This window comes from Camelina sativa, chromosome 11 (assembly GCF_030686135.1).
Source record: "Camelina sativa cultivar CO46 ecotype springtype chromosome 11, ASM3068613v1".
Taxonomy (NCBI): domain Eukaryota; kingdom Viridiplantae; phylum Streptophyta; class Magnoliopsida; order Brassicales; family Brassicaceae; genus Camelina; species Camelina sativa.
The window spans coordinates 46,131,696-46,158,617 of record NC_141890.1 but is presented as its reverse complement, the minus strand read 5'-3'; the positions used below and the strand labels follow the sequence as shown (position 1 = coordinate 46,158,617).

The 26,922-nt window shown below is 37.5% G+C and overlaps 7 protein-coding genes, 1 long non-coding RNA gene and 1 pseudogene across 16 annotated transcripts; 6 read left to right on the top strand and 3 right to left on the bottom strand.

The window, feature by feature from the left end:
* Positions 1–936: 936 nt before the first annotated feature.
* LOC104761810 (putative glucose-6-phosphate 1-epimerase) lies at positions 937–3,791 on the bottom strand. Its single transcript, XM_010484940.3, has 9 exons — positions 3,451–3,791; positions 3,022–3,096; positions 2,459–2,515; positions 2,224–2,384; positions 1,998–2,138; positions 1,790–1,892; positions 1,590–1,689; positions 1,259–1,515; positions 937–1,100 (listed from the first exon to the last, which is right to left on the bottom strand). The coding sequence occupies exons 1-8, from the start codon at positions 3,541–3,543 to the stop codon at positions 1,307–1,309; spliced, it is 939 nt and encodes a 312-aa protein (XP_010483242.2). The 5' UTR covers positions 3,544–3,791; the 3' UTR covers positions 937–1,100; positions 1,259–1,306.
* Positions 3,792–3,807: 16 nt separating this feature from the next.
* LOC104726284 (villin-5) lies at positions 3,808–10,261 on the bottom strand. 5 transcript variants are annotated; one of them, XM_019232933.2, is made up of 24 exons: positions 9,756–9,895; positions 9,081–9,198; positions 8,888–8,987; positions 8,732–8,800; positions 8,414–8,650; positions 8,144–8,321; positions 7,924–8,056; positions 7,661–7,823; positions 7,430–7,577; positions 7,232–7,335; positions 6,939–7,094; positions 6,802–6,870; positions 6,648–6,716; positions 6,416–6,553; positions 6,216–6,344; positions 5,968–6,115; positions 5,800–5,810; positions 5,571–5,711; positions 5,357–5,482; positions 5,191–5,256; positions 4,776–5,118; positions 4,477–4,664; positions 4,219–4,391; positions 3,827–4,111 (listed from the first exon to the last, which is right to left on the bottom strand). In XM_019232933.2, the coding sequence occupies exons 2-23, from the start codon at positions 9,134–9,136 to the stop codon at positions 4,278–4,280; spliced, it is 2,886 nt and encodes a 961-aa protein (XP_019088478.1). In that variant the 5' UTR covers positions 9,137–9,198; positions 9,756–9,895; the 3' UTR covers positions 3,827–4,111; positions 4,219–4,277. The 5 variants fall into 5 exon arrangements, with proteins under 5 accessions (XP_087330375.1, XP_087330376.1, XP_087330374.1 ...); XM_087474249.1 differs by lacking the exons at positions 5,800–5,810; positions 9,756–9,895 and adding an exon at positions 10,142–10,261 and having other exon boundaries at positions 3,808–4,111; XM_087474250.1 differs by lacking the exons at positions 5,800–5,810; positions 9,756–9,895 and adding an exon at positions 10,142–10,261 and having other exon boundaries at positions 3,808–4,111; positions 4,477–4,658.
* LOC147935497 (uncharacterized) lies at positions 4,158–6,396 on the top strand. The gene is made up of 2 exons (XR_015571932.1): positions 4,158–4,693; positions 4,782–6,396. It is a non-coding gene; the product is annotated as an uncharacterized LOC147935497 (long non-coding RNA).
* On the top strand, positions 10,019–12,395 carry LOC104726283 (2-methoxy-6-polyprenyl-1,4-benzoquinol methylase, mitochondrial-like). 2 transcript variants are annotated; one of them, XM_010445109.3, is made up of 9 exons: positions 10,031–10,158; positions 10,281–10,379; positions 10,504–10,630; positions 10,719–10,780; positions 10,876–11,031; positions 11,137–11,281; positions 11,377–11,448; positions 11,529–11,637; positions 12,105–12,395. In XM_010445109.3, exons 2-9 carry the CDS (start codon positions 10,286–10,288, stop codon positions 12,204–12,206), a joined length of 867 nt encoding a protein of 288 aa, XP_010443411.1. In that variant the 5' UTR covers positions 10,031–10,158; positions 10,281–10,285; the 3' UTR covers positions 12,207–12,395. The 2 variants fall into 2 exon arrangements, with proteins under 2 accessions (XP_087330377.1, XP_010443411.1); XM_087474251.1 differs by having other exon boundaries at positions 10,019–10,379.
* A 353-nt stretch (positions 12,396–12,748) lies between these two features.
* Positions 12,749–13,734, top strand: LOC104726282 (large ribosomal subunit protein P3y-like). The gene is made up of 2 exons (XM_010445108.3): positions 12,749–13,011; positions 13,426–13,734. Exons 1-2 carry the CDS (start codon positions 12,814–12,816, stop codon positions 13,588–13,590), a joined length of 363 nt encoding a protein of 120 aa, XP_010443410.1. The 5' UTR covers positions 12,749–12,813; the 3' UTR covers positions 13,591–13,734.
* A 230-nt stretch (positions 13,735–13,964) lies between these two features.
* LOC104726281 (18S rRNA (guanine-N(7))-methyltransferase RID2) lies at positions 13,965–16,185 on the bottom strand. Its single transcript, XM_010445106.3, has 9 exons — positions 15,859–16,185; positions 15,699–15,774; positions 15,411–15,494; positions 15,279–15,334; positions 15,094–15,150; positions 14,949–14,998; positions 14,711–14,863; positions 14,399–14,528; positions 13,965–14,289 (listed from the first exon to the last, which is right to left on the bottom strand). Exons 1-9 carry the CDS (start codon positions 15,955–15,957, stop codon positions 14,122–14,124), a joined length of 873 nt encoding a protein of 290 aa, XP_010443408.1. The 5' UTR covers positions 15,958–16,185; the 3' UTR covers positions 13,965–14,121.
* A 194-nt stretch (positions 16,186–16,379) lies between these two features.
* LOC104726280 (glycosyltransferase BC10) lies at positions 16,380–19,841 on the top strand. Of its 2 annotated transcripts, none has more exons than XM_010445104.3 (11): positions 16,380–16,922; positions 17,052–17,126; positions 17,339–17,753; positions 17,850–18,049; positions 18,138–18,209; positions 18,294–18,384; positions 18,494–18,574; positions 18,752–18,814; positions 18,898–19,020; positions 19,224–19,262; positions 19,352–19,841. In XM_010445104.3, the coding sequence occupies exons 3-11, from the start codon at positions 17,388–17,390 to the stop codon at positions 19,487–19,489; spliced, it is 1,173 nt and encodes a 390-aa protein (XP_010443406.1). In that variant the 5' UTR covers positions 16,380–16,922; positions 17,052–17,126; positions 17,339–17,387; the 3' UTR covers positions 19,490–19,841. The 2 variants fall into 2 exon arrangements, with proteins under 2 accessions (XP_010443406.1, XP_010443407.1); XM_010445105.3 differs by having other exon boundaries at positions 16,486–16,922; positions 17,052–17,156.
* Positions 19,842–19,951: 110 nt separating this feature from the next.
* LOC104726279 (cytochrome P450 71B10-like) lies at positions 19,952–26,098 on the top strand (annotated as a pseudogene). The gene is made up of 5 exons (XR_015571931.1): positions 19,952–20,296; positions 20,368–20,901; positions 21,004–24,990; positions 25,100–25,452; positions 25,535–26,098. The product of XR_015571931.1 is annotated as a cytochrome P450 71B10-like (transcript).
* On the top strand, positions 21,816–26,098 carry LOC104726277 (pentatricopeptide repeat-containing protein At5g57250, mitochondrial). 2 transcript variants are annotated; one of them, XM_010445103.3, is made up of 3 exons: positions 21,816–24,990; positions 25,112–25,452; positions 25,535–26,098. In XM_010445103.3, the coding sequence occupies exon 1, from the start codon at positions 21,882–21,884 to the stop codon at positions 24,798–24,800; it is 2,919 nt and encodes a 972-aa protein (XP_010443405.2). In that variant the 5' UTR covers positions 21,816–21,881; the 3' UTR covers positions 24,801–24,990; positions 25,112–25,452; positions 25,535–26,098. The 2 variants fall into 2 exon arrangements, with proteins under 2 accessions (XP_010443405.2, XP_010443404.2); XM_010445102.3 differs by having other exon boundaries at positions 25,100–25,452.
* Positions 26,099–26,922: the final 824 nt, after the last annotated feature.

The window sequence follows — 26,922 nt, the reverse complement described above, 5'->3', positions numbered from 1 at the left end:
ACTAATAAGGACAACTTCACTTCAGCTCCCACATACAATGAATCGGATTCAGAATATGATGGCTTTGTAACCAATGAAAAGCATTAACGACAAAAACCCACCATTAGTTAATTATTTTTATATAAAATTAATTTTTAATGTAAAAGTCAGGGAATCTCTTGCTGTTCGAGCCAGATGTAATCTTGTGTGGATCCAAAAAAATGCTCATTCTTTTTTTTTTTTTCGTTATGGTTATTACTTATTTTATTTATTGTAATGAATTTTCGTTTTCACATAACAGTATCTTTGTTATAGATGTAATTGTAAAATATCGTCCTATCGTCCTTTTGATTTTGTACTTGATCTCTCGAGTTAGTACTACTCGTTTACTTCTATCTTGATGTCCATATCAACCCATTAACTTTTGCAACTATAAGTCTATAAAATATTTTCTTAATGCTAATGTTGAAGTTAATGCTCATTTGTTGTGATTTAGACAAAGTTGGTGTATCAACTCAGGACAGAGACATCAATTTTCACTTAGATCCTATGTACTCAAGGTTAAAGATCCAAAAAAATCATGGTTTCTTAGATCCTGATCAGATCTTGAGATCTTTAACTTTTAAGGACTTGGGGTCAGAATTCACTTCCTTTGTTGATATTATTTATTTTATCATTTTATTTCACTAGTTTTTAACTCTTACACCAACCAAATAAATACGAACAACCTATCCAAAACCTTTTGTAACGAGCAAACTTTATTAGCGCATTACGTTTAACCCACAAATGTTAGAAGTTGAATAAGACCAGGCCGGGTTTTTTTAGTTCGCTTAACATCTAAATTCAAGACATATCCCAACGTCACAATCCAGCTGATTAGTCAACCTATATTACTAGTATTAGTAAACGAATTGATCGTGAAGTATATAAGTAACCGACATTTTAACGATTGGAAAATTTCCGGTGCAAAGTCTCTTGTCTTGATCCTCAAATCGTTAATGTTTGTGGTTACAAAAGAGAACTAAGAAGCATTGAGCAACAATTTTATTCAATCTCAGTTTCATTATATAGTATATCCGATGATCTTCAACTCCTCCTCCCTTCACTTGGTTTTTATAGTACTGTACAAACAAATGTAAACTTTATTTACACTATAAAGTAGCGACAAAATCATAAGAAAAAGTTCTACACTATTAAAATGACAGAATATGAAAACCAAAACGAAAGATTTGTATGTGCTCACGAAGAATCTAAATGGCCAAGAGTAAGCTGAAGTTACCTGCAATTAAAGAGAAGAGAAGTATGATGTTTTTGGAGTCTGAGAGAGTCACTCGAGGACTTTCTTGGGGTCAAGCTGTCCACTGGAGTAACTAGAAGGAACTGCTGAGAGTTCGAGTCTTCCCTTCCATTCTTCACCGGGTTTCAATGTGATCGGTCTCTCGATAGCTGCAGCTTCCACACAAAGAAAATGCTTATAGTCTTCATCTCCCAAGTCAGAGATCGTCTTTGATTTCTTATCCCAAGGATTCCACACCACTGAAAGATGATTATCAAATGATTCAGTCATATTAAAAAAAAAACTCAGATTCTGATCTCAATGCGAATCTTACCAGCGTCAGCAAGCCCGTCCTTGCGAATAACAAAAGTCCTCTTTTTCTCATGGTCCAAAATGGCAATCTTTGTAGGCGTGCTTAGATAAATCTTGTCAATCTATTGTTTTTCACCAAGTAACAAGTGTTTAGTTATGAGTGGTGATGATACTAGACACAAAAGATATTTCAGAAAGGAGAGATAGGAATAGAAAACTTACTTCAGATTCAAAAGTTATTGCATCGCCTTGTTCGGTAAATCGTTCTCTGTTCTTTAAGTTGTCAAGATAATCCAAGGTTTCCAATCCTTCAACCCGTACTTCACTGAACACAAGAAAAACCAATGCATATAAGCATATTACAAAATCTTTATTAATACTCCAAATCTTCTTGAAACAGAAGTAAAGAAATTTATGCAATGAGATTTACCTGATGTCTGAGACAGAGAAATAGGTGTGATAAGCAAATGTGAATGTAAACGGCTTTCCATCAGAGTTCGTGTTTCTAATGCGAGATGTCAGAGTTAATTCTCCTTCAGTCCCCAAGGCTACCCTCAGCCTCAACTCAAAACTGAAATGGACACACCAAATATTTTTAGTTAAATACAAGCAAATTGTTGAGAAAATATAGAGAATGAGTTTTTGAAAAATCTTACTTGTGAGGCCAGATCTTCAGATCGTCTTCAGTTGGCCTTAGGATCAGGTCAACAAAAGCATTAGAACAAGAATTCGATGGCAAAGGAGGCGGGCTAGCATCAATTTCCCAGATCCTATTTCTAGCAAACCCATGTGATTCAAGTGTACCAAAGTTACTGAACTGCACACACAAAAATCAGTATTTCATCAGCATAATGAACTCTGAAACGACGAAACAAACAAATAGGCACTTACTTGAGGAAAACATAGTGGAATCCCTCCACGAATTGGTTTCGGGGGCTTGAATATGGCCTGCACAGTTCATAACTCACGGTTTCAGATATCTATTGTTTGTAACTTTGTAGCTTACGTACACAGATAGCCGGGTAAGAAAGACTGTTCTAGTATGAGTAAATTACTAGACTTCCAAGTAAAATGTTGTCTATTCTTTCACAAATTACATGCTTCTTTAAGAATTTAAGCTAAAAATGAAGTTAAGATGTTTTCTTTTTTACATATTGATCAGTGTAAATAACCAAATTTAGGCAAAGATTTTCCCAAATCTTACATAAACTCCTTGAGCCAATCATGCTAGACAAAAAGAAAGAAAAACCTCGCTTTTGCATTATAGAGACACAAATAACCAGAGAAACAACATAAGATACATAAATGTTTAGCAATCGAACTGAACTTCTTAAGGTACCAAATATCATCTCTAACTAAGTTGAAAACAATTATCAATGAACCAAATGTCCCATTTCGTCAACAAGAAACTCAATTATTGAATGAAGTGGAAGATTGGTAAAGATCAGGAGTACCTTGCTACTGAGGTGAAGTAACTCCTCTCCGTTCTCATTCTTCCAAGAAGTCACATGACTACCATACAAGTATATCTGCAACCGTTCCAGAAAAAACAAGATAGAGATCAAGCTCACACTCAAAAAAAATACAATTCACCTCTGTGAAAACAGCAACAGATTCATAGATTACTACACTAAGCATCTACACATCCTTCATCGATAATAAACACGCAGATCCGGTTCATCCGTTTACATAAACAAATACAGAACTCAATTACACTACAACTAAAACCCACACAAGGATCTAAGAAAGAGATATTTTACAAATCAATAATTCATACGTACAAAATCGATTTTGATCTAAAATCACAGATCACAACAATTCAACAGTGAAAACAGAGAAAGAGCAGCGGCGTCACGAGGGGAGGGAAGGGGAAAATATATTACCTCGGCAGAGCGGCCGCGAGACTCGCGGAGGATGATCTTATCAAGGCCATTGGTGCCTTTAGCGAGCTCAAAAGGATGACGCTCCGTCGCCATGGAGAGTACTGAAAGTAGAAAAACCAAAAACAGGATCGAGATCCTGAGATTCCCCGTATATATCGTCGTTGCTACTCTTCTTTCTCTTTATCTTTTTTTTTTTTTTTTTTTTTTTTGCCGTTTTTGTTAGAACCGTTCTCTCTTTCACGACTGCGTTATGTTTAGTATTCTATTTTTTTTATTTTTTTATTTTGTAGACTTTTCATTATTTTTTAATATATTATGGATTAATGAAGAAAACTGACGAATGACGACCATATAATATATATAACATGATTAAAGATAAGATTTAATTTACATTGGTTATTCAATAATATACTGTGTAATAAGGAACAGAGGTTTGCCCAAAAAAGAACAGAGGAAAAATCAAGGCCAGGGAAAAAATAAAAAGAATCTCACAGCCAGACATAGCTCGGTGAGACCAAAACAAATAAAAAATCCTAAGTATCAATTTAAGAAAATTTGAATACTGTATATTACAAGTAAATATAGAGAATATACGAATTTTGTATCTGATTATTCGTAAGCAGCTCAAAAATGATTGCCCTCTTTGTGTTTTTTTCTTGAACTGCAAAAACAGACAATAGGAAGAAAGATTTTACAAAATCTAAACCGGTCTTATCCATCAAATAGGTGTAAGATTACACCAAAATGAGATAAAGGCGAAACACTTACGGGGTTTCTGGGTTAAAGATGAGGGAGAAGAAGACTGAGTTCATGAAAGACGAGTGTGTTCAGAAGAGACTAACAGACATTTTCAGCTTGTTTTGTTTCCATTTAGGCAGTTTATAAAACTCATTCTTTGTCATCTCAAATTTCTCCTTGAACTCTGATAAAGTCAAGTACGCCTGCAACAAAAACACCAAACTCACCTCTTTTAAATACAAACCCAATACACGAATGTTATATAATATGTGTTTTAAGGAACCTGACCTCTCTTCTAGTGAGGTCGATATCTGAAACAGGATCCTCTGAGTCGATTTTGAGGCGTTCGTATGGGAAAGTAGGGAGGTTGCTCTCTTCTTCTGCTTCGTCTTCTTTTGAATCTTCGTGAATGCTGCTCATTGCTTCTTCCTCGTTCGTCTCTGATGTCGGTTTTGGTGCCTCTGCTTGGTCTGCAGCTTCACACATCAGAAACGATCAAAAAAGGGTGAGCTCAAGATCTCAACTTATATTCACCTAATTGATAGTTTGGGGTTCAAATATGAAGAAGTTTTGTTTTTGCTGTATACCTTCAGAACTGGGGCTAGTAGGTGCTTCTTGAGAAGTAGGTGGAGATTTTTCGAAAAGCGCTGTACGAGCAGCTATAGCCGCAGATTTAGGAGCCATCTTTGAGAGGTCTGGGGCAAGAGATTTCGGGTATAGCTTCCGGATCATTGGGCTAACCATAGGTGGTGGAGTTGATTGGTTTCTTATGTTTACGCTCTCAAAGTTTGCTGCAAGTGCATTGAAAGCTGGAGACCGTCCCCTCACGCGGGCCCTGTCTGGACTAAAGGTCATACTTCTGGACCGAGGCTGTGATTTGTCTGGAACAGCGGACCTGCTGCTATATACAGGGACTCTCCTTTTAGGTTTCTGAGCAAAGAAAGGACACAAGATCAAAATAGAATCAAGATTGATTTAAATAAAATGAGTTAAAGCTTTTACATCTAGAAGCGGTTTTCCTTTGTTTGTCAGGATCGCAAGCTTTCTCTGGAAAGAGTCTCCATGCATCTGCAAGAACCAGTTTTATCACTTAGTACGAGTTAGATTCCGAGGAGAGAATTTGAAGCAAGTATGGAGAGAGAGACAGAGAGAGAGAAGTTTCACTTACTCTGGATTTAGAAGAGTCCCAGGTGAAGAACCGAGTGAAAAATGGAGGTTCGTTTCCTTCCGTTACAATATATATCGGTGTTTCACTTGCTAGTTTCTCTAGGAGGAAATCATGCTTGATGAATTTCTGTTGGGGAAGACAATGAAGCCAAGGATCTATAAGAACTAGTATGCAGTTTTGTACGTTAATCTAGTTGAATGGATCTTTAAAGTACCTCTCCAATGGCTAAAACTTGTGGTTTTTTCTTGGAGTCAACCTGTTGTCCTACCCAGGCAAAGATCTCAGTGTGACAATCAAGTATGAAGATATCTTCAGTCATCAAATCATCTTGAGTGAAGTTGAAGATCTCTGTAACCTATACGGGCATAGAAAGAAGAACCTCAATTCAGAAATGTGAGATCATATCATAAACGTGCCTCATAAAAATGAAAACCATATCCTACCTTCAGATCGTCTGGTAAAGATAGCAACATCCGCAGAGTATCACCGGAAAATCAAACCGGGAAAAACCATCAAGTACAAGTTCAGAACAGTTACTTATTGAATTGTTAAAAGTTGAAGTGAAAACCCAAAACCCCGGAACGGGAACAGATGTTGCAAAATGGTTTTACCGTTTGAGAATGTGCAAGAGAATAGATGAGGATCACTTTCTTCATCCATTTTGATCTTCTGGCTCGGATATTCTGATTTTCCTCCTAATATTTCCCAAAACTGTTCGGACTCTGAACCTTCTTTATGTGCCTTAGTGGGTTCATTTGGCTGTACAAAACAGAAAAAACCAAGAATCAGAGGTTCCAGCATAAGTGAGATCTGAGAGGTACGTTCTGAAATGCAGAAACAAAGCTCATTAACTGATTACCTTAATCAAATCCAACATTCTCTCCATAAGTTCTTGATCATCCGAGGAAGTTAGATTGCCACACCAAGTGAAAACAGTAGAATCGCCATGTAATATATAACAGTGTGAAGAATTTAATCCTGTGGAAACCTGTTGGAACCAGATAATTATTTGAATTACCAATATAAAAGCTGTTTAATAATGGTTTATAATACACATACCGCCTCTATCTGTATGGCTTGCATGTTCTCGGGTCCAGAACCTTGAACCCGAAACAACGCAACACCTTCTGCATCATAAGTAGTATCAGGGATTTCGTTCTCTGCTATGTACTTTTTGAAAGCATCACTTAGACCACCCTGAGACGAAAAAAAACATTTTTCTAGAGATTGTGATAAATATTACTTCAAACCTACCAAAATAAAACCTGAAGAAAAAACTTAGATATTAGACCTTGAATGTGATGAAGCTTTGCATGATCACAAAAAACTGAATTGGTTCCTTTCCCTCGTAAATACGAGCCTGCACCAAATAAGACTGATAAAGTTGTATCCAAAACGAAAATATTCACCTTAAATCTATAACAAGAAAAAACAGGAAGAAGCACCTGAGCCGGCATAAACTTCATGGATTCAACCATCTTGCTTGCCATGGAAATGGCAGATGCTCTGTCGTCCTATATATATCATCATCAATTAGCACACATAGAGAGTAAAAAGTTATACAGTATGTAGATAAGTTTACCTCGATGCTTTGCTTTCCAAACCAAGTACCCACTAAATGTTCCTCTCTGTCTTCTCCGGGATATGAGTACCGGAATATATAACAATCTCCGCTGTAGAACTTTGTCTGCTCCGCTGCTTCGAGAAGGATCTTTTCTTCATGATTGATTCGCCAGACCTGAAAATTTTCATAGTTAGCAATCAGAAGGGATATAGACATGCGATCACCAAACGTGTATCAAAAAGACTATGTATTGATTATGTTCACTTATTCGAATACATAAATGCCGGTATACACTAAGACATATTCACTACCTGGAGATTTCCTGTGCAGTCAATGTATGGCTTTGGTTCATCTTTAGAAGTAGAAGAAGTCTTAACCAGGCCTTCAACGTTAACTCCTTGCCGTTGCAAAAGAGCTGGCGAAAAGACAAACAGAGTAAAGTATCTCATAATTGAAAGTTTAAAACTCTGAGCAATTTGATCGATGTGGATAGTACTAGTATACTAAACCTGCGACTTTGCCCCTGCCTTGCTGGGGCTCAGTCATGGTACTTGAAGCTGGCCATGAATCAAACTTCGATCGGAACATCACTGTTTCATACCCTTCCATCACACTGACTAGGTTTGATTTTGGCCGTTCAGAAGAACGGAAAAACTCCTGACAAAATAAAAAATGACAATGTAACAGTGAAGAAAACCCATAAACAAAACTACTGCTTGGGTGCATGAGAAGAAAGTTACATCTGCAGTTTCACTTGCGTTCTTTCTTTGGTCAATTGAAGTATTTCTTCCCTTCCAAACGAACATTTCAAGACCGCAATCGAGAATATAACATTTGTTAGTGTCCAGAAGCTCTTTCTCCAAAGATTCAGCCTCTACGGGTTCTGTCTTTCCCTTTTCAACACTTGAAAGACCAAAACAATGTCTCAAGTCAGAACATAATTATCTGTTGCAGTATTTGGTCAATTACGAGAAAAGTTCTCTTAAGATCAAAGATGTTCCACCTGAAGAGTTTGATCCCATCAGATTCAGCGGTTGCGTCATCATTGACTGCTGCTTTCTTAGGAAGCGGAGCAAACCCACCAAACAAACCCCAAAACTCTCCAGCTTCAGCATCAGCCATCATCCTCCCATCCTCTACAACAAAGGAAAAAACACATTACACTCAATATAGTTGGTATAAAATCTTAGGCTCTATTGTTTTTGACGGTTTAGTTCACTTACCAACAGCTGCGATATCACACTTTCCATCATGGTAAGTGTCTTTAATGTACTGAACAACCTCAAGAGCTTTTGCTCTTTCTTGAATACTCGACTTAGAACCATTGAATTGAAAAATTTTAGACTCTGTATCAAGAATGAAAACGTCTTCGTGGTTGAGAGTCGATCGAACAAACGGAACCTGTGAATGAGAAAAAGAATGCATACCAAGATGAAAACCATAAAGGACCAGTAGAAGAGGAAAAAACTACAAGACATTATTAATTGACTTGCCTCTTTTACGCGAACGACATGTTTGCCTTTGCAGATGTACAGACGTGTCTGATGCTCCTCAGGTTTTACGTGGTTGAACCCGGACGCAACTCCACCTTCTTGAGGTATTATGCAAGGTTTGAAGTAGGAAAGAAACTTCTCCGTTTCGTGACCCTGTACTTCTCGGTACTGAACAGCACGCCCACCTAAAGCTGAATCTAATTCAACTGTCATGATGGCGACAGCACCTGCTTCATCCTGTTTTCATCAAAACACCACCATGAATCTAATTCATTGAAGAATATGCACAGAGAAACAAGAATATGAAGAGACTGTTACCTGACTGGAATCTTTACCGAGCCAGTAGTGGATATCGTGATGCAAGGAACCACTTCTTAACGCTGTGGTCTGGTATGAGATAGATAACAAGGTTTTAGAAACTATTAAGAAACTATATAGGATTAAACCAAGGGAGAAACAAGAAAGACTACCAACCTTTAAGACTATATAGGAATCCCCGGTGAAAAATTTACCATGAGACTCATTTGGAACAGTGACAGGTTTGAAGTTCTCGATACGCCATATCTCAATCCCGCTGTAAATACAATTAACAAAAATAAAGAAGAGATGAATCAAAAGCAATACAGCAAGGACTTGAAATGGAAACACAAAAAAATGAGAAGGTTACGATTTCTGGCCAGCTCCTTGGAGAGTCTGATCCAAATCTCTCATGGAAAACGTCATTCTGGTTTTGTGCAAATCTTAAACTCTCCCCAGCTTCTAAATTTCCAATAAACAAACCAAACCTGGAAGATAGTTAATGACTATGAATCAACACTTTTAATTCAAACTCGGAGGAGGTTGAAAATGCAGATTTCCAAAAAAAGAGAAACAAAGAGGTTCTTCTCAATATCTAACAAGCAAACAAACCGAGAAACTCTGATATACTACACAATGTACTTGAAAAGAAAAGTAGAAAGCTATTGAAATGCATGGTACAATGTTGTAGGTACTAGAATCGTTGGAAACAACCATTGTAAACCGCAAACATTATTTACCGTCAACTCAACAAACCAAAACATAAAAAAGATACCCCCTGATCCTCAAAAAAAGCTGCGAATGTTCAAGCGAAAGCCACAGGAACAGAGGAGATATCGCAAGCAAAAAAAACCAATAACAAGAAGAAAAAGTCTCACCACAAACGCGTTCAAATAATTCAATACGAACATGTAGTAAACTCAAATACCAGAGATGGAATTCATCAAGATTTGAATCAGAGGCACATAAAAATCACAAAAATGAAAACAAAGCTGGACGATTATAAGAAGTACATAAGAAGAACACACATGCATGAAGCTTATACCTTTTTTTAACAGATCAAAGAAGAAAAACGTATAATGATGCGTTCATAGTTTAGTTTGTGAGAAAGAAGAAAAAAATGGTAAAAAGGAAAATGAAAAATGTGATGATCCGAGAAAAATAAAAAAAAACGAACTTTGTGGTGAAGACTTCTTCCCGCTTTTTCAGGTTTCTCACTTCGAAAAATTTGCAAATTCAGAGAGATAAATAATTTAATTTTTAATCCAATATTTATTAATCTCTTTAAAAAAAATTAACAAAGAATTTGTAGATTGAAATGTTTATTTCTCTTTGAATTAAAAAAAAATATATATATATATATATATATAGTATTAAAAAAAAAATCGTGAGCTCAATTAACAAAATGCACTAACGAGTTCGTCTCCTCACCGAAGTCGCAGTCGCAGGTGAGTTTATTATAGCTCTATCTCTTTCTCTCTTTCATCTCTGCTCCTACGATTTCGTCTTCCTCGTTCGCGGAACCAAAACAATTCTCCGTCCAAGACCGTAATTTCTGATTCAATATAAGGAGCTATGGCACTTCGATCAGTAAGCAGGAGGCTCGGGAGCAGGATTTTGAATCACCGTTCCTTTGTTGCTTCGCTTCATTCTCATGCCACAAGTTTCGGTATCACTACTCTTTTAAAGATCTATCCTTTCTTCTCTTGATTTGGTTCTTTGGTATTCTAGATTGTGATCTCTCTTTGAGTTTTACAGTGGGAGTTTAAATTTTAGTGTTTTTGATTTTTCAGGGTTTCAAGAAGTTAAGGAAGAAGATAAAAGCAAATTGGTTGGTAACGTTTTCACCAATGTAGCTTCGAGTTATGATATTATGAATGATGTGATGAGCGGTGGCTTGCATAGGCTATGGAAGGAAAGGTTAGACTCTGTGATACTTTTATATCACCAGCGTTAAGAATTGCTTTTTGTGTAAAAATTGAAACTTTTGAGTGGCTTGTGATTTCAGACTTGTTGGTAAGCTGAGTCCGTTTGCAGGGATGAAGCATCTTGATGTGGCCGGTGGAACAGGTCGAAACAATTAAACATAGAATTTTGCTGTCTCTGATCACGAATCCATACATCTTATAATTGAAAATTTCATAGATATTGGTTGTATTACGCAGGTGATGTTGCGTTTAGGATCTATGATGCTATTTACAGTGTCAAACGAAGAGCATTACAGAAAGTTGATGAGGCTTCTCTTGAAGAGACTCAGATATACGTATGTGACATTAATCCTAATATGTTAAACGTTGGAAAACAACGAGCTGCTGAGAGAGGTGAGACATTAGCATTCTTTGTGCATCAATTTTGTATCCTCTTTTTTTCCTCTATAGTTTTTCTATGTATGTGTGGGCTCAGGCTTCCTTTGCTATCTTGAACAGGTCTAAGAGATAACAAGTCGCTCGTATGGGTTGAAGGAAATGCAGAAGCCTTGAGTTTCGATAATAATTCAATGGATGGATACACTATTGCATTTGGAATAAGGAACGTCACACACATTGAAAAGGCTCTAGCTGAGGCTTATAGGTACCTACTACAAATAATTACACCCTCTTCGATTCAGGTGTGTTTTCCTGTTACAGCGTTTGTGTATAACCTTGTAAAACTCTTCACACTGTTAGGGTACTAAAACGGGGTGGAAGATTCTTGTGCCTTGAGCTCAGCCATGTAGACATTCCGATTTTCAAAAATCTGTAAGTTTCGATGTTGTGGAAGTAAGTACCGAAGTCTTTTTTGTTTCTTTGATAATCTCACTTTGTTTCTTGTGTTGCAGATACGATCTGTATTCTTTCCAGGTCATCCCACACTTAGGGGAACTAATCGCCGGGGACAAGGAATCTTATCAGTACTTGGTTGAGAGCGTTCGTCGGTTTCCCCCTCAGGTTCAAATATTCACCCTTTTGTTACCTTTCTTAAAATATCGCATAATTAGTAATTACACACAGTTTTGAGCTTAGTTTTCCTGTGTTTTCGTTATTTTGCTGCACTGCTTGGAAGATTTGTATAAAATAGTGTAGTCGTCATATGATGTTTCAACTTGTTGGTTTCTTCAAGAACATTAGTAATAAAATGCCATGCTCAAATCTTTAGTTAAAGGTTGTGTGAGATTCATTTTAGAAGATAACTTTTAAGTTTTAACATGTGGGCTTCTTCAAAACCATTAGTAACAACGTACCATGATCAATAATATAGCTAAAGGTTCTGTTAGATTCCAGTAAGAAGATCAGTTTTAAGTTATGATAGCCATTGATTATATGAGCATCGTGTGTGATCAGGTTATGTCTGTTCTATAAGACGTTTTTGGTTTTGGGCATGTTTTGTAATCACTAGATGTATGAAATGAGTGCAGGAGAAATTTGCTTCGATGATCGCAGACGCAGGATTTGAGAAGGTGGAGTACGAGAACCTTGTTGGTGGAGTTGTCGCCATTCACTCTGGCATAAAGCTCTGACCTTTTTCTCTTCTCTTTTGCTTCTGCTGTTTCAAAACCCAAACTGTAAAAGTTGGTAGGTAATAATAACTAATAAGGCTCTGTTTAAGAGCGAATTTACCACATAACTTGTTTATTCCCCTCTAATTTTTGAGGAAATTTTGTTGATTTTCATCCTATAATTAAATGAGTCTACTACTACTTGATATATTTCTGAAGTGTATGTAACAAACAAACAACAAAAAAGTTTGTCTAAAGGCATATCCTCCTCGACTCAAATCATTCTTAGACAATACAAGAAATTACATCTGCTTACCAAGTTGTTATGGAGAGAAGCCATGAGTTGAAGTAAGACACTGCTCTCTGGATCTCTCCTTAGTTTTAATGAACGCCTACAAGCAAAACGAGATTAAAAAGACAAAAAGAGCTCTTTAATGGGCTTTGTAGAGGGCCCATTATTTAAAGCCCAGTTTTGATTCTAGGGTTCTTAGGTTTTTCCTCTCACTGCGTCGTCGTTGTGAAATAAAATCATATATAAACGTAACTACGCATTATTTTTTGGGGGGCCGTGAGACTAAAACCATTTTCACAGTTGAGAAATCTCGCCGCCGTTTGAAGAGAGACAGAGATGGGAGTTTTCACTTTCGTTTGCAAAAGCAAAGGCGGAGAATGGACCGCGAAGCAACACGAAGGAGAGCTTGAAGGCTCAGCTTCTTGCACTTACTCTCTACAGCGCAAGCTTGTTCAGGCTGCTCTCTCCGCCGATTCATCTGGCGGCGTTCAGTCTTCTTTCTCTCTTGTCTCCCCTACCTCCGCCGTCTTCCAGGTTTCTTGACCATTTCCTATGTCCCTCCTATATATTTGTTCGTTTGCTGTGGATCGGTGTTAGTTGTTTAATCGAAGACGTGATCGAGTGTAAATAGCTAGATGTTATGGTTTAGGATCTCATTTCGAGCTTAAGATCACTAAATCTGATGATGCAATCATAGTTTGTTTCTGACCATTTGATCGGATTTTGTGATATAATCTGGATTTTAATTCAATGTGTATTGCTTTTAGATCCATTAGTTTCTGATTGTCGTCTGGCCTTTGATCCATTAGTTAATTACACAATTGTTGAAATTGCTTCGTAACAATTTATGTAATTAACATGCGTATTGATAAGAACATGTGTATTTATTTCTGAAATGCGTATTGGATCCTTTTGTCTTGATAAGAACATGTTTTATATCTTGAGTAGGTGATCATCGGCGGTGGTGGTGGTGGAGGATTTGCTGTCGGAGGAGGTGCAGCAGCAGGAGGTGGCGGTGGAGTTGAGTCTGCCGCAGCTGCAAAGGAGGAAGAGAAGAAGAAGGAAGAGTCTGAAGAGGAAGAGGGTGACTTTGGATTTGATCTCTTTGGTTAAGAGACAACAACAAAACTCGTTTAGCTTTTGAAGTTTTCTCTATCTCGATTTTTGTTTTCTTTTCTGTTTTCAAATCTTAGATCGAACTTTCCAGCGCAATGACTATAATGTAATGTCAGAAATATATGTTTGTTTCTGGTTTCATCTCCTTATTATGCAATCATATCAGTTTCATACATATATCTCTTTTCATTTTTTGGTAAATCTGTTAAATGGCGATTGCTTATAGTATGATCTTATTCACCATTATTACTGTTTACTCTGGACTGATTGGTAACGTACGTGAAAGCTGTTCAAAGCGGTACCACTTGTAATATTTGTTTTTGTTCACCAATCACTACCTCTATTCATACTTGATCCATGACCAACAACTATTTTAGAAGTCGGGAAAATTTTGATTACAAGCTGCATTCGATCATAGCAACAAAAAAGTTTAATACAAACAATTTAAATTCAAAAACAGAGGATGATCAGTACTTGTTTTAGTGACGAAAACATCTATAGAGCGTTTTAAGTATTCATAAAACAAAACTAGAAACGCGACTTGCGTTTTCGACCGGTGTACTTGGAGTCAGCAGGAACATCGTTTCCTTTTCTTCTACTTTGCTCTTTCTTCCTTAAAATCCATTCCCTACTTTTCCCTTTCTTGTTTGACGACTTCTGCCTTTTCTTTGGCCTATTCCGATCTGACATAGACACCTTTTTCCCAACAAATAAAACAAACAATGGTAAATGAGATTTCGATATAGTACTGGCAAATCACAAGACAGTAATGAGATTCCTAGATAGAGAGAGCCGTAGTTTTTACCATTCCACTCTCTTCGTCTTCGCTACTGTCATCTTCAGAGCAACCCTCATCACAGTCACTTTTACCGGTTTGAATACTTGTCTGAACAGAACCACATGTGAGGACCAAGAACTCTTTTCTTTTCTTAGTACTGCAATAAAAGAAAACATTGCGTGTGATTAAATGTGTGAAACCAAACACCAAAAACAGCGTTCAACATGAAATGATCATGCCATTGCATGATAGTTCTAAGCAGCTCATAAGACTACAAGACCAAATTTATTTTCTTGATTGTAAAAGAATGTTATCAATGGAATTGGCAACAATACATACCTGTGTGGATAGTCAACAACAAGTCCACCTCCAAATCCAGCTTGTAAGGCCTGGCGAAGAATCAATTCACGCTGCTTGATATTCTCAGGGTACACTTGAAAAACGGCTCGTGCTCCTCTTGACAAGCAGCGGTATAGTGACCCAAAGAAAGCCCTTCAAATTTCAGAGGTTAAAATATCAGTTTTGGCAACACACTTTCTAACTCAGTTCAGTAAAAATTTATCTGATTTACACCTACTTTAGCCTCAAACGAGGTTCATGCGATGACTTATCCGCATTGCATAACCACTGAAATCAGAAAATACGGCAGAATTGATTAAAAATCACCATAATCCTTAAAAAAAAAAAAGCATATGTACGTAAGGTAATATGAGAAGTGAAACCTGAACAGCTGATATACTGATGGCACCATCGATAACTCCTGGACGAAGACCTAATCCCTGAGACAAGTAATATGTGGATAAAAGCAATCACTAATATGTCATCGTACAAAAGAAAAAATCAACTCTAGCCCACAGAAAAAGTCTAAGAGAATATGATAAAACTAAAAGTGAAGCTATATATACACCTGCCCCATATCACCAAGTAAAAGATCACCCTCAACTTCCCTTTCCACAGCGACATCTACATTGTCACCAGAGGGCTTAAGATCACAAGAGATGGGAAATGACAAGAAACAGTTAACAAAGAATAAACTTACTAAGCATAGAAGCTGAAATGTCTAAACCAAGCCAATGATGCCCGCTTTCAGAAATTGTTTCCCCACTCAGGCCAGATCCACAACCTGAAACCAGAATAGAGAGATTAGTTCTTCTCTGTTCTTGAAAACAAAGCTAAACAACGAGACACTAACATAATCAATGATCTAAAAGACTAATTTTTAAAAAATTATGACCACATTTGTTGATTATCAATAAACCAGCAAATCAAATTATGGTTACACAACTAAACATCATAAGTAAAATAAAAAAGGATCGATTTTTGATACCTATGTCGAGTAAGAATCTAGGAACTCCATCTTCGGGCAAAGCAAGAAGCTCCAAAGCTCTCTCTGACAACTTAGCCTATAAAACCATAAAAATGTTTTTTTTTTTATGCACAAGTGCTAAATTTCAGGAGAAACAGAGAGATAAGAGATATTGAAAAACCTGAATATCGACGATACGGGAAGAAGAAGTATACTTCCGAGCTTCGGTTTCATCGTAGAATATCTCCGGTGGAGCTAGCAACTCAGGTCGATTTGCCATTATTTAAGCGCTTTTGCTCTCTGGTTCTGGAGGTGGATGAAGAAAGAACAACAAACAAAACGAACGGCGTTTAACCTTTCTTTAGGGTTTAGAGCCCAAAACAAAAAAAAACAAAAAAAACTTAATTGCAAAATCCGCTTGTTGGTTTGTGTTCGGACCGGTTAAAGAATTAGAGATCAGTGATGTTCTTCAGAATTTCCGGTTTGGTTAGTTGCTCTAATTTTTCTTACCGGGTTGGGAAGATCCGATTATAATATACGGGCCTAAGCAAAAAAAAAAAAAACAAGAGTTATTGGGCCTAAACTTTTTGTCGCTCATTCTTTTTTTAAACAGGCAACTAAAATCCAAAACCATACAAAAAAAAATCTCAAAGTATGTACAATAGTAAAAGAAAAAAATATGTAATCTTTTTTTTTTTTTGTGTGTGTAAAAGAATGCGTATTGCGTAAGACTTTTCTATCTCTCTATCTCTAGTGTGTCTTTTTGATTCCACCATCATTGGAAAAATCGACTGGTGTGGAGTGGAGGTGTTTGTTTGTTTGTTTATATATACTAGAAGAAGATAATTAAACAATTTTAGTTTTTTCCAAATTAACAACAACAGGAAAAAAAAAGAAAAAGGAAAAGTCTAAACACTTGTGTCTGAGTCTGAATCGATTTCTTTATTTCAAAGCGAAGAGAGAGAAAACAAATCGAGGATCTGAAAACAAATACACACACTTGTGTATGTTCTTCATTGGAGACAGCTTATAATATATTAATAAACATTTATTACCAAACACAAAAACACTCTCTCGTTATCTTTTCTCTTCATCTCTTTGATTTTTCTTGTAATAACCCTAAAGATCTTTTAAGGTTTTCATCAAGATCATCAAAGCTTTCCCTTTTAAGATCTGGGCTCACTCAAAGATTCTCTCTTTTAATTTCTCTCCCCATTTTAATACCATTCAGCTCGAAAGTCTCAGGTACTACTGTTCTAATAACTTCTCATTCTCTTCAGTCTTCTTCTTCTTCTTCACTGATTTAAATGCCTTTGGTCCACTCCTCTGTAATTAAAAATCGAATCTGATATATTTAATTCTATTTTTTTGTAGCTTTTTTGGAATTTCTGAAGTGGAGTAAAACTCACTACACTTTCTTAATTGGCATCGTATCGTACCTACGTGCGGGTGAGGATCTTTCTCAATCACAATAACAACGTGAATCCTTCTCTCCTTTATATTAGGGTTTCTTTTTTCTCAATTTTCCTATAATTTTTGTTCAACCAAACGTGTAGGACTTGGAATTTAAAAAATCTCATGTTCCTCTAAAGAGTGTTGCTTTAAAGATTAGCAAGTGCCAAAAAGATTCAATATTTTTTATTGTTTGTGAAAATTTTCAGGTTCTGTTCAATGTAAAGAAGTTAAAAGATTCAAGCTTTTTGTTCTGCAATGGGAGAAACACAGAACCTGCATTTGTCTCCACGACACCGCTCTTCTCTAAAGAAGCCATTGTTGATTGTATTATTAGTATGCATCGCAAGTGTGGTCTTGGTCATCACTTACATGTATCCACAACAGAGCACTAAGAGCTCTGCTGCCTGTGTGGGTTTATCTAGTAGAGGCTGTGAAGCTGCGCTCTCTGGATGGCTTCCTGTTCATGTGAGGAAATTTACTGACGAGGAAGTTGCAGCTCGAGTTGTGATCAAAGACATACTTAGAACACCTCCTGCTCTCACCCCTAAATCAAAGATCGCTTTTATGTTCTTGACTCCTGGTACTTTGCCGTTTGAGAAGCTCTGGGATAAGTTTTTTCAGGTTTTAAAGATGATCTGAGGCATTCTTGATTTGTTTTTGATTGCTGTGTGTGTGTGTGGTATTTGACGGTTTGTTGCTCTGTATATTGTTGTGAAGGGTCAAGAAGGAAGATTCTCTATTTACATCCACCCATCAAGGTTAAGACCAGTTCACATTAGCCGTCACTTTTCAGACCGTGAAATTCACAGTGATCATGTCACTTGGGGAAGGATTTCTATGGTTGATGCTGAGAGACGGCTTCTAGCAAATGCTCTTGAAGATCCTGACAACCAACACTTTGTTCTTCTTTCAGAAAGGTGATTTTCATAAAGTTATTGTCGTTGCACCAAAATCATAACTTTTTTCCAGCTACATTCTCTTTACTCGCTGTATCTCTTATTGCAGTTGTATACCGTTGCATACATTTGACTACACCTATCGGTATTTGATGCACGCTAATGTCAGCTTCATTGATAGGTAAATAAATGACTCTCAGCTTTCTATTGCTAAATTTGATTTCTCCATTGATATTCACCAATGCTTGTTTCTATCTCTCTCAAGTTTTGAGGATCTTGGTCCTCACGGGACGGGCAGACACATGGATCACATGTTACCTGAGATCCCTAGGCAAGATTTCAGAAAGGGTGCACAGGTAAAATATTGTTAAACTTAATCCCTGTGTTATGGATTGTTCTTAAGTTGCTTCTCTAAGTCTGTTTGGTAATGGTAAGGTTGATTCCCACTTTTTACTTTTGGTACAGTGGTTCACAATGAAGCGTCAACACGCTGTAATAGTGATGGCTGATGGTCTCTACTATTCAAAATTCCGGGAATATTGCAGAGTAAGTTCGGTATTCCTTTATACCAAACTTTTCATTTTCATGGATGATTGAGTTCTGTAATAAGAAATTGTTCATAAAGATTCCAAGCTTGGATCATCTCAACCATAACTCTTTTAAACTTGAGAAAAGTTTTAGTTTTGATGCTTACTTACTCTGATTCTGATTTGAAATCCTCAGCCTGGGGTAGAAGCAAACAAGAACTGCATCGCAGATGAACATTACCTGCCAACATTCTTCCACGTGAGGAGATTACAACAACTTTCTCTCTTATAAAATATGTCACTGTGATTCTTGTCCCTTAACGAAATCTTTGTTCTTTAAAGATGCTTGATCCTGGAGGAATCTCGAACTGGTCAGTCACATATGTTGATTGGTCTGAGCGTAGATGGCATCCAAAGACATACAGAGCGCGTGATGTCTCACTCAAGCTCTTGAAAAATCTCACGGTAATGTTACAACAATTCTTTCAACACATCAATCAAACATCACATGATATATATTTTTTTTTTGGTGGAAACATCACATGATATATTGATATCACAGAGTAGAGATTCCATGAGAAAATTCCCAATTCTCTATCTCCTCTTTTTTCATGTCTTTGTGTTTTTAAAATTCTGATACATACTTTTCCTTCCTCTGTTTCTTGCAGTCCGACGACATGAGTGTACATGTAACAAGCGTTGGCAAGGTAACATTACACGTTTACTGCATTTGAAAACACTGAAAAATGTGAAAATGCTTTTTCTTGATTTATCTCCTGCGTTTTTCTTTTCTTAGCGCGGAGAAGAGCTGCATTGGCCTTGTACATGGAACGGAATTAGACGTCCATGTTATCTATTCGCAAGGAAGTTTCACTCAGATGCTCTTTACAAACTGGTCAGACTCTTCCCAAACTACACCAGCCCAGTTGTCTGAGAGAGATACAACAAATTCTTGAAACCGAACCATACTATTCTTGAAACCGCAACAAAACACGTCCACATATCTCGAGATTGGATTGGATTGGATTAGATTGGATCAAAGTTTACTGTAAATTCTCTTTAAAATGCTTCCTATTCCTGGGATTTAGTGTCTCGTTGATGAGACATGTTACTCTGCTTTTATTAAAGGTTTAGTACAAGAACAAAATTAGAAGCAGAGATTTTTGGTTAAGGAGAGGTTTGGTTATTGTGATTTAAGCCATTGTTCGGTTAGTGTTAACCGGTATGTGTTGTTGTAAGGTGAAGCTATTAGACTATTAGTAATTTAGCACAAAGAGTTTAGATTTGCTTGCTGCGTTGGGAGTCTTGGGACACATCAATATATAAACAATAAAGAAATTTCATCTCTTTACACGCGGTGACACAAATGTTTTGTATATAAAAGAACAAAAGCTTTGCTTTTATCATCATCACTCTCAAACGTGAAACGTGTAAAAAAATATGACTCTGCTTTGGTATCTATCACTTCTCTTCCTCATCTCTATCCTTGTTGTCGCCGTCAAACACACTAAGCGGGCAGGACGGAAACCACCGTGTCCTCCAGGCTTACCGATCATTGGAAACTTGCACCAGCTCGGAGAATTACCACATCAATCTCTATGGACACTCTCAAAGAAGTATGGTCCTGTAATGTTACTGAAACTTCGAAGAGTTCCAACTGTTATAGTTTCTTCCCCTGAAACAGCTAAACAAGTTCTTAGAGACTATGACCTCCATTGTTGTAGCCGTCCAAGCTTGGAAGGTACAAATAATTTCATAATTTTATATAAAATAATTCTTTCTCTGCATGTTAATTAGGCCTTTTTTTATCAGGCACAAGAAAGCTTTCTTACAACTATCTAGACATTGCTTTCTCTAGATTCGATGATTATTGGAAAGAATCAAGAAGGCTTTGTGTTCAAGAACTCTTTAGTTCTAAACGAGTTAGGTTGATTGAACCAATCAAGGAGGAGGAGATGAGGAAACTGATTGATTCAATCACTGAATCTGCTTCTCAGAAAACTCTTGTTAACCTGAGCGAGAAGTTACGTTAGTGTGGTTTGGAAGGCAGCATTTGGTGTGAACTTCCAAGGAACTGTGCTCAACAATGAAAGGTTCAAAGAGTTAGTCCATGAAGCTCTCGAGATCTTGGGGATCTTCGATTGGTACACGGGTTTACACGCACGTAGAGAGAGAAGTGTGCGTGATCTTGATGCTTTCTATGAACAAATGATTGGTTTGCATCTAGAGAAAAACAGAGAAGGAAGTGAAGATGATTTTGTGGACTTGCTTTTGAAGTTGGAAAAAGAAGAAGCTGTTCTTGGTTATGGCAAACTCACAAGAAACCATATCAAAGCAATCTTGATGGTAAGTATATAGTAATTCATATCTCATTATAAAACCTTTAAGATTAGTGTTGAAGATTCATGAGACTTCATCTCAAAGCTGTTCTTGATGTTTTGTCAATAGAACATCCTTTTGGGGGGAATCAATACTTCTGCAATAACCATGACATGGGCAATGGCGGAACTCGCAAGAAACCCGAGGGTGATGAAGAAGGTTCAATCTGAAATCAGAGACCAAATAAGGGGGAAAAACAAGAAAACAAGAATCATAAATTTAGATGAGACGAATCAACTCAACTACCTAAAAATGGTGATCAAAGAAACATGGAGGTTACATCCAGTAGCACCACTTCTAGTCCCAAGAGAAGTAACATGTGAGTTTCACATCAACGGCTACACGATTCAACCTAATACAAGGCTTCACGTCAACGTATGGGCTATAGGCCGTGATCCGAGGATATGGAAAAATCCAGAAGAGTTTTTCCCAGAGAGGTTTATGGATTGTGACATTGATGTTAAAGGACAAGACTTTGAGTTGTTACCATTTGGTGGTGGTCGGAGAATTTGTCCAGCAATGTACATGGGGATAACAACGGTTGAGTTTGGTCTTGCGAATCTCTTGTATCACTTTGATTGGAAGTTACCAGATGGTGTGACGGCTAAATACATTGACATGGATGAAGGTTCTGGACTCACTTCCCATAAGAAACATGATCTTCTACTTGTTCCTGTTAAACTATGTTTATAACTTTAGTATTACGCAAGAAACTGTAGCCAAAGTATGTTTGTATGGTTCAATAAGTTTTCTTTGGTTCGTTCGGTTTAGATTAGATTGGCTAACCTGGATCAAACAAAAAATAAACCCGGTTTAATGAGAACCGGACCGTATTCGTTTAGTTCCTTCGTTGCTGTGTCGGCCACTTCTGTGATCTTTTCATTGCCATGGCGAACCTTAAATGCAGAACTAGCTAAGGAGAAAGGAGAGTCCTTTTGCGTAACTCGATGAAGCTCCATCATCGTACTTCTTCGGGACTCTTTTCTCTTCAATCACTCCTCAAAAGCGGCTTCACTCCAACCTTAAACTCCATCGACAAGTTTCTTCGATATCTCTACCGTCGCCAGAAGTTTAATTGCATCGTTCACTTCTACTCTCAGCTAGATTCGAATCAAATCGAAATCAATCACCGGGTTTACTCAATCGTTTCATGGGCATTCCTCAATTTGAATCGGTACGAAGACGCAGAGAAGTTTATCAACACCCAGATTTCGAAAGCTTCGATTTTTCCCAGGACCCATATGTTAGATTCTCTAATTCATGGGTTCAGCGTCACGCGTGATGATCCTAATAAGGGTCTTTCGATTCTCAGAGATTGTTTGCGGAGTCACGGTGCGTTTCCTTCTTCCTTGACGTTCTGTTCACTGATTCATCGGTTCGTTGTTAAAGGAGAGATGGATAACGCTTTAGAGGTTGTAGAGATGATGACGAACAAGAAAGTTAACTACCCTTTTGATAATTTCGTTTGTAGTGCTGTGGTTTCTGGGTTTGTTAGGATTGGTAAACCGGAACTTGCTTTGGGGTTTTACGAGAGTGCTGTGGGTTCAGGAGTTTTAGTTCCGAATCTTGTAACTTATACTACTGTTGTGAGTGCTCTTTGTCAATTGGGTAAGGTTGATGAAGTGAGGGATTTGGTTAGGAGATTGGAAGATGAAGGATTTGAATTTGACTGCGTTTTTTACAGTAACTGGATTCATGGGTGTCTTGAGGGAGGTGGTTTGATGAATGCACTTATGCAGTACAGGGAGATGGTGAAGAAGGGAATAATAAGTCGAGATGTTGTGAGCTATTCTATACTAATAGATGGGTTATCGAAAGAAGGAAACATGGAAACATCATTTGGGTTATTAGGGAAGATGATAAAGGAAGGTATAGAGCCAAATTTGATCACTTTTACAGCTATTATTAGGGGGCTATGCAAGAAGGGTAAACTGGAAGAAGCATTTGCATTGTTCGATAGGATTGTAGATATGGGAATCGAAGTGGATGAGTTTGTGTATGTGACTTTGATCGATGGAAGTTGTAAGAAAGGAAATTTGAATCGAGCTTTCTCTATGTTGGGAGATATGGAGCTGAGAGGGATACAACCAAGCATTCTTACTTATAACACTGTGATTAATGGACTGTGCAGGGCAGGGAGAGTGTCGGAGGCTGATGAGATTTCAAAAGGAGTTGTGGGAGATGTCGTTACTTATAGTACTTTATTAGGTAATTATAAAAAGGAAGAGAATATGGATGCTGTATTAGAAATTAGGCGTAGGTTTGAAGAAGCTAAGATCCCTATGGACTTGGTTATGTGCAACATTCTCCTGAAAGCATTTCTTTTGGTTGGTGCGTATGGAGAAGCCGATGCAGTTTATAGGGCAATGCCAGACATGGATCTGACTCCAGATACGGTCACATATTCTACTATGATTGAGGGTTTCTGCAAAACTGGTCAGATCGAAGAGGCACTTGAGATGTTTAATGAGTTGCGGAAAAGCTCGGTTTCCTTAGCTGTGTGTTATAATCGGATCATTGATGCACTCTGCAAGAAAGGTATGCTGGAGACAGCCACGGAAGTTCTTATTGAGCTGCGGGAGAAGGGTTTGTATTTAGACATCCGTACATCTCGGAACTTGTTAAATTCAATCCATGCTAGCGGAGGTGAAAAAGGAATACTCAATTTGGTTTACAGACTCGACCAGTTGAATACAGATCTTTTTCTTGGGATGTTCAATGATACTATCTTGCTTTTAAGCAAGAGAGGTTATTTCGAGGCTGCAATTGAAGTTTATATGATTATGAGGAGAAAGGGTTTAACTGTTACATTTCCTTCTACAATTCTGAAAATACTAGTGGACAATCTCAGAGCATTGGATGCTTATTTACTCGTTGTCAATGCTGAAGAAAGTACTCTGCCTTCAGTTGATGTGGTAGATTACACAATCATTGTTGATGGTCTCTGCAAGGAAGGATTTTTAGTAAAGGCCTTAGACTTGTGCAGTTTTGCCAAAAGCAGGGGCGTCATTCTTAATATCATTACATATAATTCACTCATATATAGACTTTGCCAGCAAGGTTGTCTTGTAGAAGCTCTCCGTCTATTTGACTCGCTAGAAAATATTGGTCTAGACCCGTCTGAGGTCACATACAGCATTTTGATTGACAAATTATGCAAAGAAGGATTGTTTCTTGATGCTGAGAAACTATTGGACACTATGGTATCTAAGGGACTTGTACCGAACATTCTCATTTACAATTCGATGATTGACGGTTACTGCAAGCTCGGGCATACAGAGGACGCCATGAGAGTTTTAACTCGGAAAATGATGGGACGGGTATCACCTGATGCATTCACAGTCAGTTCTGTCATCAAAGGTTACTGTAAAAAAGGTGATATGGAAGAAGCTCTCAGAGTGTTTGCTGAGTTCAAAGATGAAAATATCTCAGCCGATTTATTGGGTTTCCTGTTTCTGATCAAAGGTTTTTGCACAAAAGGGCGAATGGAAGAAGCTAGGGGACTCTTGAGAGAAATGCTTGTTTCAGAATCTGTTGTTAAGCTGATTAATAGAGTTGATGCAGAACTAGTTGAATCTGAATCGATCAGAGGCTTCCTAGTTGAGCTGTGCGAGCAAGGAAGGGTCCCTCAGGCTATCAAAATCCTAGAAGAGATAAGTTCAAATATCTATCTGTCTGGTAAAAACCTGGATTTTTCTCAAAGGCCACAGTTCCTAAATGGTGTGAATGAAAAAGAGATAAAGAAGGAAGACTATGCTCATGATTTTCATAGCCTTCACTCAACCATTAGTTCTCTCTGCTCCAGTGGGAAGCTGAAGCAAGCTAATGAGTTCGTTATGTCTGTGCTCTCTTGTATGCCTAAATAAGTCAGTATTTTTACTTGACTGCTCAAGCTACGAAAAGCCAAGCCAACTTACTCTGAGTGATTCTAACCGACTAGCTGCAATTGAATTTGCAATTATGTTGAATTACCGATCTGGTTAGACATTTAATGGATTTATTCATCAAAATGGAACAACTGGTGGTTGATTAACAGCTTCTCTGTAAGATAAACTGGTAAGTTAGAATTCTCATTGCTTATGTTTTTGCAGTTTGCGAAATTCAGACAACTTTGTGTCTGACAACTCTGTGATTTACACTTCTCATGACCTCTTACATCTTGTAGGAACCTCTACAGAGAATTTAGCTGAATCAGAGAGGAACAGCGGTAGGAACTGAGAATCAGCGGAATCAGAGAGGAACAGCGGTAGGGGAACACAGTTCCAGTCCTTACCAGCTCGAGCAACAGAGAAATTTTTGGGAATCCATGATTATCCAGTCCTTTACCAGCCGAGTCAGATTCACCTTCTTCTCACTAAAGCTGGAACTTAAAGATGTGGCACCATGGAGAGTATGGGGAAAGCCATTGCAAAGAAGATGCTATCTAATAATAGAAGAGGCATAATGTTCCTGTTCCCGTGACTAAGAAATCTATTTTACAGCCAAGACAGGAACCTGTGACACCTCCTCAGTCATTAGGTAACAACAGTAATCAGGTTTTACATTTTTAATTCTTAACAAATTCCTGCTTTCTGAAATTGGATATCTTCTTGATTGAAAGGGAGATATATTGGAAGATCCTTTGAGTGAGCCAAAGAAAGATATGCACATGATGAGTGTAGACTCTGAAGATGCTCCTGATGAGCCTGTGTACATTGAGGGAATCAATGGACGTTTTCATGGAGAAGCTAACGGAGAAGACAACTGGGTCGGTTAGATTAAAGCTGTACAAAAGGAGTGTGACGGTGACGGCGCGGCGGCAGAGTCCGTTTAGTATGTATAGACAGGACATATCATCGTTTGAAGGGAGTGAGATTTACAAGCAAAGTGGATGCAGTTGGATTCGTTCGGTTATATGGTACCCTTGATCTTCCTATGAGCTTTAGAGCCATGCTTGTCAAAGGGAATCTAAATGTGTTCCATATTCATGTCTTGTTGTTGATGACTTTTGTTTTGCATTTGCAAATACATATCTGCCCTTTTTATTTTCAATTTAGACTGGAGGAATCGCTCTTACACTATTTTGTTCTGAAACAGTCTTTGTACAATAATCCATCTTATTTTTGTTTTCTTGTTATTTGTAAAAGGGAAACTCCAATGAGATATTTAGATTTCTCATGTAAAATTCAGTTTAGAAAGAACTATCCATTTTGATTTATGTCATCATCAAACGTGTGATTAGTGTTACTTTTTTGGTTCATTACCAAACTCCAAGCAATCATATCTTCTATATCAAACCTTTGTTGATTACTGTCGATACTTAGAATGTCCACAAAGTAGATTTCAAGCAGTTCCTTAAGTCGTTGAACTCTTCAAGAGTGTCCAAAGATGAACAAATAACATGCAAAGGTGCTCCACAGTTCTGTATTCGAGTTAGCATCTTCTTAGCTATTGCGATTTGACAGTTGAAGAATTCACAGTATTCCATATGGCCACTATTGTAGGCATCTTGACACCTGTTGATTCTCGACTGATAAATCGGGAAACATTCAGGTCAAGCGCCTCAAAATATTAACAGCATCATCGATCTTTAGAGCCTCCACGATCAACACAGGCTTTAACGCCTTGAAGGTGACATACTTCTCCACGGCACCGCATTACCAATTTCTTCCTCAGCCATCGGAGAGAGTACAAGAATAGTACATTTGGAATCAAATCATTTTATTAGTACACTATTATTATCCCATGCTGGATTAAACAAAATACGGTAGGTTGTTGGGTTATGTAGTAGTAGTAATCATATAAATTTTCGTATAAAGTTGTATCATTAAAATAAATGAAATTTTAAAAAATGAAATTTTAAAAAATGAAATTTTACATAATTAAAGGACCAACTAAAAATAATTTTTATTTGGTCCACATAAGGACAATACAGAACACACATCAAGTTGTATTATTAAAAATTGAAATCATTAGTAAGAATAACCCCATTGGACTAAAAAATCCATA

Excerpts from the sequence above, each read along its gene's own strand:
- LOC104761810 (XM_010484940.3), bottom strand. The coding sequence starts at position 3,543 with ATGGCGACGGAGCGTCATCCTTTTGAGCTCGCTAAAGGCACCAATGGC. Across the intron at positions 3,097-3,450 it reads CTCGCGGCCGCTCTGCCGAG|ATATACTTGTATGGTAGTCA; the intron begins GTAATATATTTT and ends GAACGGTTGCAG. Across the intron at positions 2,139-2,223 it reads CTGAAGATCTGGCCTCACAA|TTTTGAGTTGAGGCTGAGGG; the intron begins GTAAGATTTTTC and ends TGTCCATTTCAG.
- LOC104726284 (XM_019232933.2), bottom strand. The coding sequence starts at position 9,136 with ATGACGTTTTCCATGAGAGATTTGGATCAGACTCTCCAAGGAGCTGGC. Across the intron at positions 8,057-8,143 it reads GTGTGATATCGCAGCTGTTG|AGGATGGGAGGATGATGGCT; the intron begins GTAAGTGAACTA and ends CCTTTGTTGTAG. Across the intron at positions 5,119-5,190 it reads AAGGAAAACCGCTTCTAGAT|AAACCTAAAAGGAGAGTCCC; the intron begins GTAAAAGCTTTA and ends TTCTTTGCTCAG.
- LOC104726283 (XM_087474251.1), top strand. The coding sequence starts at position 10,286 with ATGGCACTTCGATCAGTAAGCAGGAGGCTCGGGAGCAGGATTTTGAAT. Across the intron at positions 10,380-10,503 it reads TTCTCATGCCACAAGTTTCG|GGTTTCAAGAAGTTAAGGAA; the intron begins GTATCACTACTC and ends TTGATTTTTCAG. Across the intron at positions 10,781-10,875 it reads TGATGTGGCCGGTGGAACAG|GTGATGTTGCGTTTAGGATC; the intron begins GTCGAAACAATT and ends TGTATTACGCAG.
- LOC104726282 (XM_010445108.3), top strand. The coding sequence starts at position 12,814 with ATGGGAGTTTTCACTTTCGTTTGCAAAAGCAAAGGCGGAGAATGGACC. Across the intron at positions 13,012-13,425 it reads CTACCTCCGCCGTCTTCCAG|GTGATCATCGGCGGTGGTGG; the intron begins GTTTCTTGACCA and ends TATCTTGAGTAG.
- LOC104726281 (XM_010445106.3), bottom strand. The coding sequence starts at position 15,957 with ATGGCAAATCGACCTGAGTTGCTAGCTCCACCGGAGATATTCTACGAT. Across the intron at positions 15,151-15,278 it reads TACTTGGTGATATGGGGCAG|GGATTAGGTCTTCGTCCAGG; the intron begins GTGTATATATAG and ends TACTTGTCTCAG. Across the intron at positions 14,864-14,948 it reads GAACCTCGTTTGAGGCTAAA|GGCTTTCTTTGGGTCACTAT; the intron begins GTAGGTGTAAAT and ends TGAAATTTGAAG.
- LOC104726280 (XM_010445104.3), top strand. The coding sequence starts at position 17,388 with ATGGGAGAAACACAGAACCTGCATTTGTCTCCACGACACCGCTCTTCT. Across the intron at positions 17,754-17,849 it reads TCTGGGATAAGTTTTTTCAG|GGTCAAGAAGGAAGATTCTC; the intron begins GTTTTAAAGATG and ends ATTGTTGTGAAG. Across the intron at positions 19,021-19,223 it reads AGCTCTTGAAAAATCTCACG|TCCGACGACATGAGTGTACA; the intron begins GTAATGTTACAA and ends TGTTTCTTGCAG.
- LOC104726277 (XM_010445103.3), top strand. The coding sequence starts at position 21,882 with ATGAAGCTCCATCATCGTACTTCTTCGGGACTCTTTTCTCTTCAATCA.